This window comes from Astatotilapia calliptera, chromosome 17 (assembly GCF_900246225.1).
Source record: "Astatotilapia calliptera chromosome 17, fAstCal1.2, whole genome shotgun sequence".
Taxonomy (NCBI): Eukaryota; Metazoa; Chordata; class Actinopteri; order Cichliformes; family Cichlidae; genus Astatotilapia; species Astatotilapia calliptera.
In genome coordinates, this window is record NC_039318.1 from 24,634,755 (window position 1) to 24,647,919 (window position 13,165).

At 38.0% G+C, this 13,165-nt stretch overlaps 1 protein-coding gene across 8 annotated transcripts in view; it reads left to right on the forward strand.

Annotated features, from left to right (window-relative positions):
- magi2a (membrane associated guanylate kinase, WW and PDZ domain containing 2a) overlaps nucleotides 1-13,165 on the forward strand; it is a 266,517-nt gene that overhangs the window by 157,325 nt on the left and 96,027 nt on the right. The window contains exon 1 of one of the 8 annotated variants that reach the window (XM_026146238.1): nucleotides 2,243-2,701. The exons of the other annotated variants lie outside the window; for them this stretch is intronic. Coding sequence (XP_026002023.1) covers nucleotides 2,665-2,701 — 37 coding nt within the window. The 5' untranslated portion in view covers nucleotides 2,243-2,664. Of the gene's footprint in view, nucleotides 1-2,242; nucleotides 2,702-13,165 lie in introns of those variants that run through there. 8 annotated transcript variants of the gene reach the window in all.

Consider the following 13,165-nt stretch of genomic DNA (forward strand, 5'->3'; position numbering starts at 1 on the left):
GTAACAGGAAGGAAGATAGAATTCATGAATAATTTTCTGTCACTTTTTAAAAAACCACTATTCATTATTCATGGATTTGTATTAGCTCGGATGTTTTAACAATTCTGTGAACAACTTCGGAGTAGATTTTAGTTGAGGCATAAATAAAAACACACCTGATGACTTAAATGCACCACTGACAGAAATGTCAGTGCTTGTTTTTGAGAAGGTCAGCATTATTCCCCATGATGGCGCTTGTAATTTATCACAAGTGCTGTTATTAGAGCTTCTTTTCGAAAAATCTTCAGTGTGTTAGCACAGATCACACAAACAATAATTCCAGCCCTGGAAGGTTTCTGCAGAAAATATTTTTCACAGTGTGAGGTGCTCTTCACTGTCACAGAGTAATTGCAATGCAGGGGAAAAATTATCAGAATTTGGGTGTTTTCACTCACTTTTGCTGCTGGGTAGAATTATGTATCATAAGCTTGAGTCACTTTTAACATTTAATTTAACTGTAATTTGTACCTATAACTCAGCATAAATGACAGTGCAAAAACATCACACACATACTGCTGTACTCGGCACAGACTAATGTGTCCACTCAATTCCAGCTCTTATAAATGTTTTCTTCTTCACCACAGTTTTATAAAATAGCAAAATTGAATGTTTTTCTACAAGCTGAAGCAACTAGAGGAATTTGTTTATTATTAATCTGCTAGCTAGTTCAATTTTCAATGTTTTATGAAGTTCGTGAAGGTTCATGAAGGTTTCATATTTGAAGAAACTTCCAAGCACATAGAAAAGTTTTATTTTTGTGACAGCATAACAGTGGCTTGCCATTAATCCTCATGGTCTACCAGAGGGAGAGCCAGTATTGCACATACTTAGTGAGCTTCACAACATGGACACAAACCAGCCTGTTATCATTCCTAGGGCAACAAATACCACTGTTTTGTCACAGCCAACAGTGATGCCGACACAGATTTTCACAAGTTTGCAGGAGTGTTGCGATGTGTTGGACAACATAAGTCTTCATAAGAATGCAAGAGTGCTGGCAGTGGTGTAAATCATAGTGCTGTCAGCAAACAGGCTGTGGTTTGTGTCGTAGGTGGAAGCTTTTTCTGTCTTTTCTTTGGATTTCTCTGGGTTTTTGGGGAAATATCAAAGTTTGGATTACATTATGCCTGCCATGACAATAAAGAATTATGCTAAGGCCATCCAGTATGTTAAAATGTGATTCCACAGGTTCTGAAAATTATAAGCATGTGACAAGCTCAGACTGAGATCAGACTCAAGCGCCAGGTGTAAGGTTTTTAATGCTTTCACTTTATACATGTGTTTATTCAACTTTGAGTATAGGATCCATCCAGGAGCTACATCCAGGAAAATGGCGCACACAAATCAGCTAAAATTTAAGATAATATCCAAATGATTGTGGGAATCAGCCTGATAGTAAAACAAAAGCCTCCGGCTCAAAAGGATTAAGCAATTTAGAAACGTCTTGATGCGTCACGGGAAAACGCAACCGTGGTTTTAACTTCCTGCCCTTGTAATCGTGAGCTCCTATAGCTTTAACTGAAATGCTTAGGCTTCTCCACATCTCGCTCTCACATGCTGAGCCGCTGTAGATCCAATAGTGGGAAAGGGGCAGAGGTGACGGCAGGGTGAAACAGCTTAGCCTCCAGTATTAAGGGGTCAGGAGGTCTCCGTATGAGATGATTACCGCCATGTGGAGTGTGATGATTATTCCAGCCTCTGTGGCCCATAGAGCCACTGGCTCAAATCCCTCACCTTATCCAAAGAGGTTACTGGAAACCCTCGAGTTGGCTCGCCTGTCATTGCAGCTGTTGACAGTAGAGAACTGTGAGGGGAGATGGTGTTGAACAGCAAGCAGGGTTAAAATAGGAGCATTGATTGAAAAGTTTTTGAGCTGTTGTTCTGATAGAAATTCATGTCTAAGTCTTATGGCTAAGCAGTCATGACAGGCTTTATAAACTGATCAAAATGGTGTGGGCCATCCTGACGAACAGGATTGTGTCATTGGATGGTAATGTGCTCGAGCCAGAGTGGCCCTTACTGAAGGATTAGCCTGACAAAACAGCACTTTCACGTCCCTGATCACTGCCTATGCACACTCTGAAAAACACCCACCCAAATGAATGACATCAGCGTTCCCTTAATCTCTATATCTCTGCCCTCTTTTTTCCTTCATGTTCTTTTCCCCCCTCTCTTTATACCTCCTCCTCGTCCACTGTGTGTGTGAATGTGATGCACCCGTCCTCGCCGGATTCTGAGAGATATTGAAATAGCTGCAGAGAAAATGAAACGGCCTTCTTGCGTTTTCCGTGATATTTTTGGGGGGCATCTCTCTAGATTAAAGTTCGCTGACACGAACGCTCGCTCAGCTGCTGTCTGTCAGGGGTCTCCTCCGCAGCTCTGAATAATTATAGGAGTGTTTTTTGTTGCTTTTATTCTTTTTCATTTCAACTTCGCGCCTGCCGCAAACGTGATGGCTTTGATCCCTGTGGAAGTTGAGATGCTGAGCAAGACCAAAGGAGATCTCTCTTAGCCTCTGGAGAAACACGAAGGCTTAGAGGAAGCTTGAGATACAGTTAAAGAATCCATTCACATCTTCTCACAAGAGAAACAGGAGCGAGAATAGAAGAGCATGCTCATCTCTCAATGATAAAAGACTTCATGATGACATCCCTGTGTAGGGGTAGGTTGTTTTTATACTCTGTATATTTATCTTTTCTGCATACTGTATTACATTTATAGGATAGACTTACAAAAAACTTCCATATGAGTTACACCCTGAATGTCAGAATTGGTACTTGTTGCTGCCAGTTTTGGGGATTCACAGTCATGTCTTGCCTTAAATGAGTTTGTCACAGCACTTAATCAACACCAAGAGGTCTTTTAAATGACTGGATGATCTGTCACTAGTAATTTATCAGTTGTTTGTGTGACAGCTCTGCATGAAGAAACATCTACACTGAGTGGGTGTGGATGTGGACTAATGTGATGAGTATTACACAGTACAACTCCATGACACTCAGTTTGATTCAAGCTGCAGCCCAGAACTCAAACAAGTCTAATTTACTAGCTTATAAGACAATTAAAAATAGCAGATCGTTGGAAAAAGTTAGATCATTAGAGAAGTTAGTGTTTGACATTATGGAGATGAATTTTATGCTCATTTATTAATCATTTCAGCTCCAAATAGAGTTGAATCCAATTGCATGCACACTTAATTTTAATCGTAAAATTGTTGACTAAATTATAGTAGCTGCTGCATGTACTGCAGACAGTCAAAATATAATATAGGTGCGTATTGGACAATATATAAACCAATGCTTTTATACAGTCACGTGAAAATTAGAGTTTAAGGACAGCAGCCGCACCATTTCATTGATTTAACAGCTTGTAGAACCCCTTTTAGCAGAAATAGCTTGTTGTAATCATTTTCTGTTTGTTTTTATCAGTTGTGGAAGACTTTTGGCCCACTATACTTTACAAAGTTGCTTCAGTTCATTGAAGTTTGCAGGCATTTATTGATGCGCAGCTCTCTTAAGGTTCCGTCACAGCATTTCAATCAGGTTGAGGTTTTGACTTTGACTGGACCATTACCACACCTTCTTTTCTTTTTCTTTTTCAGCCAGTAGATTTGTCGTGCTTCAGGACCCAGTTTCAACCAAGCTTTGGCTGTCGGACACATGGCCTCACATTTGACTTTAGAATACTTTGGTATTCAGAGGAGTTCATATGCAGCTTTGCAAATCATATGCCCTGCTGCCATGCTCTTTTTAGAGAGAAGAAGCTTTCTCAGGGCAACTCCTCCAAACAGACCATACTTATTCAGTCTTTTTCTAATTGTTCTGTCATGAACTTTAACATTTACAATGCTAACTGAGGCTTGTAGAGTCTGAGATGTTGCTCTCAGATTTTTTGCAGTTTAGCAAAGCAAGTATTGCATGGTCTGATCCTGAATTCTACACCTAGGACGAATGCGGCCTTTTCTGTCATGTGAGTCCTTTTCACATGACAGTATACTGACCAATATGTTGGCTCATATATATTGGTGACACTCTGACTTGAACGTAAATAATTCAAGACAAAAATACAAAGAACCTCTCAGCTATTCAGATTGCAGGACTTTTAAATTGCAATAAAAACATTTTTAACTCACAGTTTGACTTACTAATGTTTAGAAGCTCCATTTTTATTGAGTGCAAGTTATTAAACTCTTTCAGATGTCAGAACCGCTCAACGTGTTATGCCATAAAAAGTGAAAAACTCTGCTCAGCTTATGTGTCACATCAGTTAACTGCATTAATACGTGTTCATCCCATCTACGGGGAAATCTTGTCACATTTTGACAGGTTATTGCAGTATCAGATGCTACAACCTGTTCCAACTTCAGTAGTTTGGTAGGATTTTCGGGGCTCTGCTCCAACTTTAAACTGACATGTGATTGAATAAATTAGATTTCAAGCAGCTCTCATTGTTCTTCAGGCATGAGCTTGGAGCAACTGAGTCTCTGTGAATATATAATTACTTGCATCTTTGCACCAGTAGAATAGTATTTGAAGTATTTATATATGACTTTTATTTTCCTACAATAGGATTCAGAGGAAAGTGCCCTTTTGGATATGTGAGCTGATGGGAAAATGTCCACTGAGAGTCTTTTTGGTGTAGCAGAGTGTTATTTGTGCATTTGTTATGCAGCAAGCATTGGCTACTGTGAGCTGACAAACAGCAAGAAACTGATGCTGAGTAAATATCATGCAAAGTGCTTTGCATAGGAGAAAACCCAAGTGACTGTTTAGTCAGACAAAATACAAATAAAAAAGAAGTGAGCAGATCTCCTGCAATATCTCTCCTGCTGGTTTATCTCTTTAATGTCCATTAAAATTTATAATTTATTTAAGGAATGCTTGTGAATGTCTTGTAGTACTACCTTTAACATAGAAAATTCTGCTCTGCATAATTATTTTCCCTGTTAATCCCCGCTTTTCCCACCTCTTTATCTCTTTATCAGCCCTCTCTTTATCAGGAAGGAAGCAGTCATTAATATCTCTGGCTGCATTACAGGCGGTCCACCTAGCACCTCCTGGAGGGCAGAGCTATTAATGGAATTCAGGGGAGGGCGGCAGAGGGCCAACAGGCAGGGGAGTGTGGTTCAGTGCTTGGCTTTCTCCAATCTATCCCACATTACTGGCTGTCAATAAGCAGGAGAGCAACACGCAGTCATTCTCACCGAGCTTGACTGAACTCGAATGAACCTAAAATTTCATTAAGAGGGCTATAGGACAAAAATATTACGTATCTTTGGTCAGGAACCAAGAGTGAGGTTTTGTATCTATGAACCAAAGCATTCAATATGATTAGATTTTAAAGGAGCAGAATTAACTTTGGTCGTGAAAACAGCAGCATCCTTCACACTCCCAGTTCAGCACACATTATTGCCACCTAAATGATACGTAATCACAGTTTATTAAGACCCTGCTCTTTATCATCGCTGGAAACAGTGAATAAGCACATTGCTACTCTTGCTGTCTTTGAAGGCAAAGTGCAGTGAAAGCAGCTTTCAGTGGCGTGGTACAGCATTTCACTGTCCTCCATCAGTCCATTTGCCCACAGGCAGCTGCTGAATGGGAAACTAATCCATCCCTCTAATGCAAGGGCATTACAGCTGCCCATCACTTCCTAATTGGCTAATGGTTAGATTTGGATGGTTACAATAGGCCATGCTGACACTGTTTTAGACAGTCAAAACAAAGGGTTTTGGGGCGGAGGAGTTCAGGGTCGGCCTTAAGCACTAAACTGGTCTTTTTTGAGGTTGTAAGGTGTCTAATCCTGTCTTTGACCTCAACATCTTAACACAACTACTTTTTCTTTAATTTGAATAAACATGATGAATGTGGTACTGTAGTGTTAAACTTGTAGAGGCATTTTCTTCTTTTCAGTTTCTTTAAGATTTAAAAATGAATTCATGGAGGTAAATTGCACAATGACTTTTATGCTTTGATGCGGTGAGATTATGCAGGGGAGGTTGCAACTCCGTAGCTAAATGAGAATGCTATTACTCTGCCCATAGGAGATTTGTGTGATTAGAATATGAAACATATAAGAGGGAAAATGGAAAGAGAGGAGAGACTTTAGCAAAGAGTAGTAGACATGTGGACACTATTTTTTCCTTTCCTGCAGTCTGTCACTTCACTATGGCTGTTACCTAGACTACCTACTCTCACACTCACACACAGCATCATATATACGACACTAAGATGATTCAAGACGAGCACTCACTCTGTGGCTAGCGCCTGTATTTTATTGTACATGTTTTATTTATTTAAACCAGAGAGAATGAGATGGGCACATTAAAGTAACAATACAAACAAGCTGTTATGTTATGTCCATCCAAAGCTGTTGCAATAACAATAAAATACATGTGGGGCTATTGTTGTTATATTCATTTAAGAATGTTAACAACTGCCATTATCAATTATCAGAAGAAAAGTTAAAACAGTGGGCTGCACAGAAAGCAAATAAAACTAGAAAAATTTGCATTTCCTGCGAAAATGCAGTGTGGATGCCTTAACGGCTGAAGATATCTGCTGAAAAAAGCTGAAAAAGTTGAAACAAAAAAAAAAAAAAAAAAGATGCCCTGAGCAGGATTCGAACCTGGCCCTCCTGATCAAAGGGCAGCTATTTAGCTCACTGAGCCAAACACTTTCTCACAAAGAAAAGGTGGAGAGATTGACAATTGTGCTAGCAGAATTTGGGCAAAAAAAAAGGGGTGAAAATTCTGCTGAAAAGAGGTGAATGAGCAGAATTCTGCTGAAAAGAGTTTTTTTCTGAAAACAGCAGAAAAAACTGAAAATTTTGCTGAAAAGAGTTGAATGAGCAGAATTCTGCTGAAAAGAGGTTTTTGCTGAAAAAGAGCTGATAAAGTTTGGATTTGTGCTGAAAAGGGGTTAAAAAAACTGAAAATTTTGCTGAAAAGGGGTGAATAAAATGAAATTTGTGTTGAAAAGAGTTTAAAAAAAGTTTAACTGTTAAGTGAAAGAAATGTTGCCATAAGCTGGATTTGAACCCAGGCCTCCCAGTCTGAGAACGGATGCTTATCTCACTGAGGTAAAGCACAGCTCAACCCATCATGCAAAATCAGTGACCACATTGATAATGTGTTCCATTCATTTCAATGGTCAAAAGTCATAACACACATCAGCAGAAATAGCAGAATTTTTTAAAGTTTAAACATAGCATTTCTGCTAAAACTTAGTATTTATACTAAATAATATTTTTTTCCTGCCAAATCATAGCATTTGTGCTGGAACACAGAAAGTTCCACCAAATCATACAATTTGTACTAAAACATTATTTATGATTTAGCAGAAACATTGGGACTTGGTAGAAATACTATGATTTACATGAAATACTTTGACTTAGCAGAAGTACTACAATCTAGGAAAAAAGTACTAAAGCATAGCAGAAATTCTATCATTGAGCAGAATTACTAGGATTTAGAAGAAATACTAAGATTTGGCACAAACACTGATGTGGCTCAAGAACCTTTATTGTGCAGTTATACTATGATTTGGAAGAAATACTATACTTTGGCACAAATACTATGATTTGGAAGAAATACTATGTTTTAGCACAAATACTATGATTTGGCTCAAATACTATAACTATCCTCGGTCAGAAGGAGAGGCTGACATCCAGGGATTAGATTACCACAGGTGGAGTTTATTGCGGTCAGATGGATGGTACAGGGAGGTATGGCATACAGTAGGAGGATGTGGAGAGGTGATATGGTGTGGTTTCTATGATTAAGAACAGGGTATGCATTACAACATGCATACAGATTAAAGATTAAGAAAACTGGTAACAAATTCCTCCACTACAAATCAGTCTGATGCCACTTTTTACAGGGTTCCCGTTTACTAAGGCACTACCCAAAAGGCGCCACAAGAGGGCACTCCAACACAAGAGATGACCTATTTACACTGATGCACTTAGTAAACAGCCCCTACTTAGCCACTACATAATACAGTGATATTACAGTATACAAATTCACACGAATACTATGATTTGGCAGAAATACTATGACTGAGTAGTAATACTATAACATAACAGATTTCCTAAAAAAAAACTATGAAATTGCATTAATTCTATGACTTGGCAGAGATACTACGTTTTAGCACAAATACTATAACAACGCAGAAATACTATGACTTAGTAGTAATACTATAACATAACAGTTCAATGTTCTTGCACAAATACCACAATATGGCAGAAATACTATGTTTTAGCAAAAATACTGTGATTTGGTGTAAATACTACGATTTGGCACACATACTATATTCCGCAGATACACTATAACATAACAGATATTCTACGACTTAGTAGTAATACTATAACATAACAGAATTATTAATTGGGCACAAATACCACGATTTGGCAAAAATACTATGATTGGGTACAAATACTATGATTTGGCAATAATACTGCATTTTAACACAACTACTGAGATTTGATTGAAATACTATGATTTAGAAGAAATACTATTACTCCATACAAATACGATGCTTTGGGACAAATACTATGTTTTGGTTCCAATACTATGATGTTCAACAAATACTATGATTTGGCACAAGTACTATGATTTAGTACAAATACTATGATTTGGCAGAAATACTATGCCTTAGTAGTAATACTATGACATAAAAGATATACTATGGTTATAAAGATATAAAGATATACTCTTGCACAAATACCACAATATGGCAGAAATACTATGTTTTACCACAAATACTGTGATTTGGTATAAATACTGCGATTTGGCACACATACTATGATTTGGCAGAAATATTATGCCTTAGTAGTAATACTATAACATAAGAGATATACTATGGTTTTGCAGACATACTATGTTTTTGCACAAATACCATGATTTGGCACAAATGCTATGATTTAGCAGAAATACTATGATTGGGTATAAATACTATGATTGGGCAGAAGTACCATGTTTCAGTACAAATACTATGATTTGGCAGGAATACTCTGGTTTAGCAGAAATACTCTGATTTAGCAGAAGTACTATCTTTTGGTAGAAATTCCTGCTAAAAGGTACTATTTCTGCGTTTTAGCAGAAATACTGTAATTTGGCATAAATACTATAATTTGGGATAAATACTATGATTTGGCACATATAATATATTCAGCACATATATTATAAAATAACAGAAATATTTGGCCCCAAAACCATGATTTTGCACAAATACCATGATTTTGCAAAAATACTATGAATTGGCAGAAATACTATGATTTAGCAGAAATACTATGATTTGGCAAAAGTACTTAGATGTAGTAGAAGTACTTTGCTTTAGCAGAAATACTATGATTGAGGAGTAATACCTAAACATAGGAGAAATATTGATACACAGACACACATACACAGACAGTAAAGGGAACAGGAGCTGTGGAGAGTCTGGGCTTGGTATATGTAGGTCAGTTAAATTAGCTGCACCTGCTGTAGTCAGCCCTTACACACACAGACACAGAGAGAGGTGTGAGTTTTCTTCAGTGTATTTCTGACATTCAGGATTCCCCTCGAACAAATGGCCATAATTTCCTAACCGTAGAGGCTAGAACGGTCATTCAGGCATCGTTTTATTCAGAAGAGATGGGGGAATCTTCAGGTCTTCATAATTCAGAGATAAAACATAAATTCTTAAAGATATATGACTTGTAATACACTGTAACTGAGTAGAGGCGAAGCAAAAACTGCCTTGACTTGCGCTCAAACAACCTTTGGTAACTCTAAATCTATATGGAGCATCAAAATCATTCTTTCACCGTAAGAAACAGCAGGCTTTGGTGAACAGTCATGGAAATTTTCAGGGCTCTGTGGAAATCCATCAAAAAGATATGACGAGAGAAAAAAGTGGTTCATTTCCAGAGATTGAAATCTGATTAAATCTGAGCGAGGGACAAATTTCCTACCCTCAAACAAGTCCAACTCATTTCAGAACGGTAATAGGTGAGAAAGAAATTCTTGAATTGTGAGCGTCAGGAGTGTCTGAACATATACGGGGACAAGCCTCATGTCTTAACTTCGCTTCGTTAAGGAGATATGACAATTTGAAAATGCCTCTCATTAGAGAAATCCAGCGGTGATTTTGAACAAACTCTCCATTGAGTTTATATGGAGAGTTTTCTGACTTTGTGTTACTCTGAGGAGATTTGCAAAATATCTATGAGTCCCACAACAATGATAGTGACATTTTCTGAAAGCCAGCAAAAATACCTACGTTTTGGTGTATAATTTGTGGGGCTTGAGTGGAAATTGAGCGAGTAGCAAGAAGTTGTTTGGACATGAAGAGAAAATTCAAACAGTTTCACTGTCCCCTCTGAGTTAATTGCATAGCAACCATAGCAACGCATGTATTTTCTGAAAAATCACAATTTTGCAACTGAAAACTCAAAGAGGGATAAGATTAAAACGGTAGAAGATCTGAAAAAGCTGAATCATACAGGAATAGCCAAATCATTTGAGAACATTTTAAAGTTTGAATGAAGTTTCTAGGTGAAAGTATGAGGCAGTAGTTAAGTTTCAAAGACAAGAAAGTTTTAGCAGAATTGTGGAAGTTTCCCATTCATTTCAATGGGACAAATTAAAGGAAAAAAGTGTAATATTTTAAAAAGTATAATAGTAATAAACACCAAAAGTCATAGCCGGCATTAGCAGAAAGAGCAGAACAGTTTAGAGTTTGAACGGTGAAAATAGCACAAAAATTGTGGAAGTAGATCCACGGCAAAAAGTGTACGGAAACACCCGGAATAATAAAGAATAAAGAGAAACAGGAACTCAATAGTGTGGATGCCTATTAAGGCATCCACACAATAAACACAACTTGTTTCACCCTAACTTTATTGCTAAAATTCATTTCTTTTTGTTGTCAGGAATATGTAACATGTTTTCTCATAGTAAACAATCCAAAAAATCATTTGCAGCCAATAAGAGCCAAGGTATGTTTAGTAAGATATTTTCCTTCGACCTTGCCTGGCTACTTCACCAAGCCGACTGATTTTTCCAACACTGTGAAGGAAACAGATGTTTTTTAATTGAAGAACGGTCCAGTGAGCACCGCAGGAGAACTAACGAATAGCCAATTAGTGCTATAGATATTAACGCCACTATCCAGGGTTGTTTTAAATGACCAGAGCCTGCACCCCAAAGGGCTTGGCCACTTAATGACAAATGGAGGAACTTTGTGAACTGTTTTCACTTTGCTTGTTCCACCGTAAATCCACAGTGGCTATGAATCAGGATCTACTTGAAGAGATGATAGATTTAATTGAATGTACTGGTCTCCAGTGCAATTGTAAAAGACCTGCACGTCCACAATAGCAATTGAAAAATATATAAATGTAAGAAAACGTTAGTTTTGTTGGGCATGGCAAACAGACACATAACAAAATATCTGTACAAAAGCAAATTTTTGATCTCTAAATAAATTAATTAAAAGATCATAATCTAGCAGATCATTATGGGCGTTATGCACCCATTTTACCACACACATATGCACAACCCATAAAATCCAAACAGTTCTTTATGCCTGATGAGTTTGCCGAGGTTCATGATTTTATAAGATTTTGGATCACCACTTTTGAGGAGGAGAAGCAGTTTAAATATAAATCTGGCATTTCTAGGTAACGCTCTAATGGTCATCTGTATTCAGATTGGGGCCAGTTTGGAGCAGGTTGGACAATACGTTTTTGAGTTACAGCAATTTCGTGCTTCATGGCAAAATATCAAAATGGGCCATGCTGCCAGGGTCGCAACATTTGATGAAAAGTCACAGTTTTCAAAATAATATAACCTAAAGAGGCTGAGCAGATGGCTCTGGTCATTTCCTGTTGTCACTAGGTGGTGCTGTGACTGTTATTGAAAATTGGCATACAGGGGCGGACCTTTATCAAACATGATGAATCATAAATAACGTTTATGACAAACTGGACAAAGTGTCAGCCAATGACAGAAATTTTAAATCCCCACTTTAGCATCAAACTCTTTAGGTTTACTGACCAAAGATTAAGCTGATCCTATTAAAGCCCTTGGGCAGATTTTGAAAAAGTACATCACCTTGAAATTGCAAAAATGAGCCTTAATTTTTTTTTACCCCAATATTCTGTAAGAGGACATTACGCTCAGTTTAAAGCAAAAACATCAAAGATAAACATTTGCTTTACTTTCCATATTTTTCTTTGCTTTTAGACCGCACTGTGTAACTGTATGGAAATGATTTGTTTGAATTCTTATGGTATAATCTTTTCCTCAGGGCCCGTGCACATGCTTTGATTCCCTATCATAAATACACAGTACAACATCTCTCTGTCATGCTTCAGGACATACTCTGGATATGAATCTGTTGTTTTAAATAGAGGCCAATGTTTCTGCTTTCCAGAGACTGTCTGGGTCCCTGTTGCACTTTTTTGTATTGCCTACAGTTAAGTTCAAATTGTGCGCAGGTTACAGTGATTTTATTCTCAATGTGCAACTGTGAGGCAGAACACAGAGGTCATGCATTTCATCTGGTGTATTTGATTAACATACAGATGGGCTCAGAGCTATGTTAATGTATTCTGTAGGAGCACTAGTCCCAGTGTGAAACCACTACAGGTGTTAGCTTTGACAGGGGCATCCGATAATGGTGCTTGGCTGCACAAGTGAGGGCTGGACTCGTGGCCCGTGACTGTGGAGTTGTATCTGGCTCGAGAACTTACTTGAGAGCAGCAGGATGGCTGTAGGCTACGAGGGCCGCAGCCCACGCTACAACTTAAGCTGCTCTCTCATCCGCTCCTCTGTTTTTACACCTGTACTCACTTCTCACTCTCACTCAGCATACAAACAGCTCAGTGCGATGTTCTCATTGTTAACTTTCTGCCATTCTATGTTTCTTGTTTTGCATCTCCTGGGAGAAAACAATAATTTATTTTCAAATGCTAACAACAAGGAAATGAGCTGCTATTTGCTAAAGTACTCAATGGCATTGTCTATCTCTTCCCCTGCCTTTGAAGACTGTCCTAGACTCTAAAGATGTAAAGGTGGATTTATACGTCTGTTTAAGAGCGCAACACGTCTGCTGTGGATGCCTCATGTGTAGAAACTAAA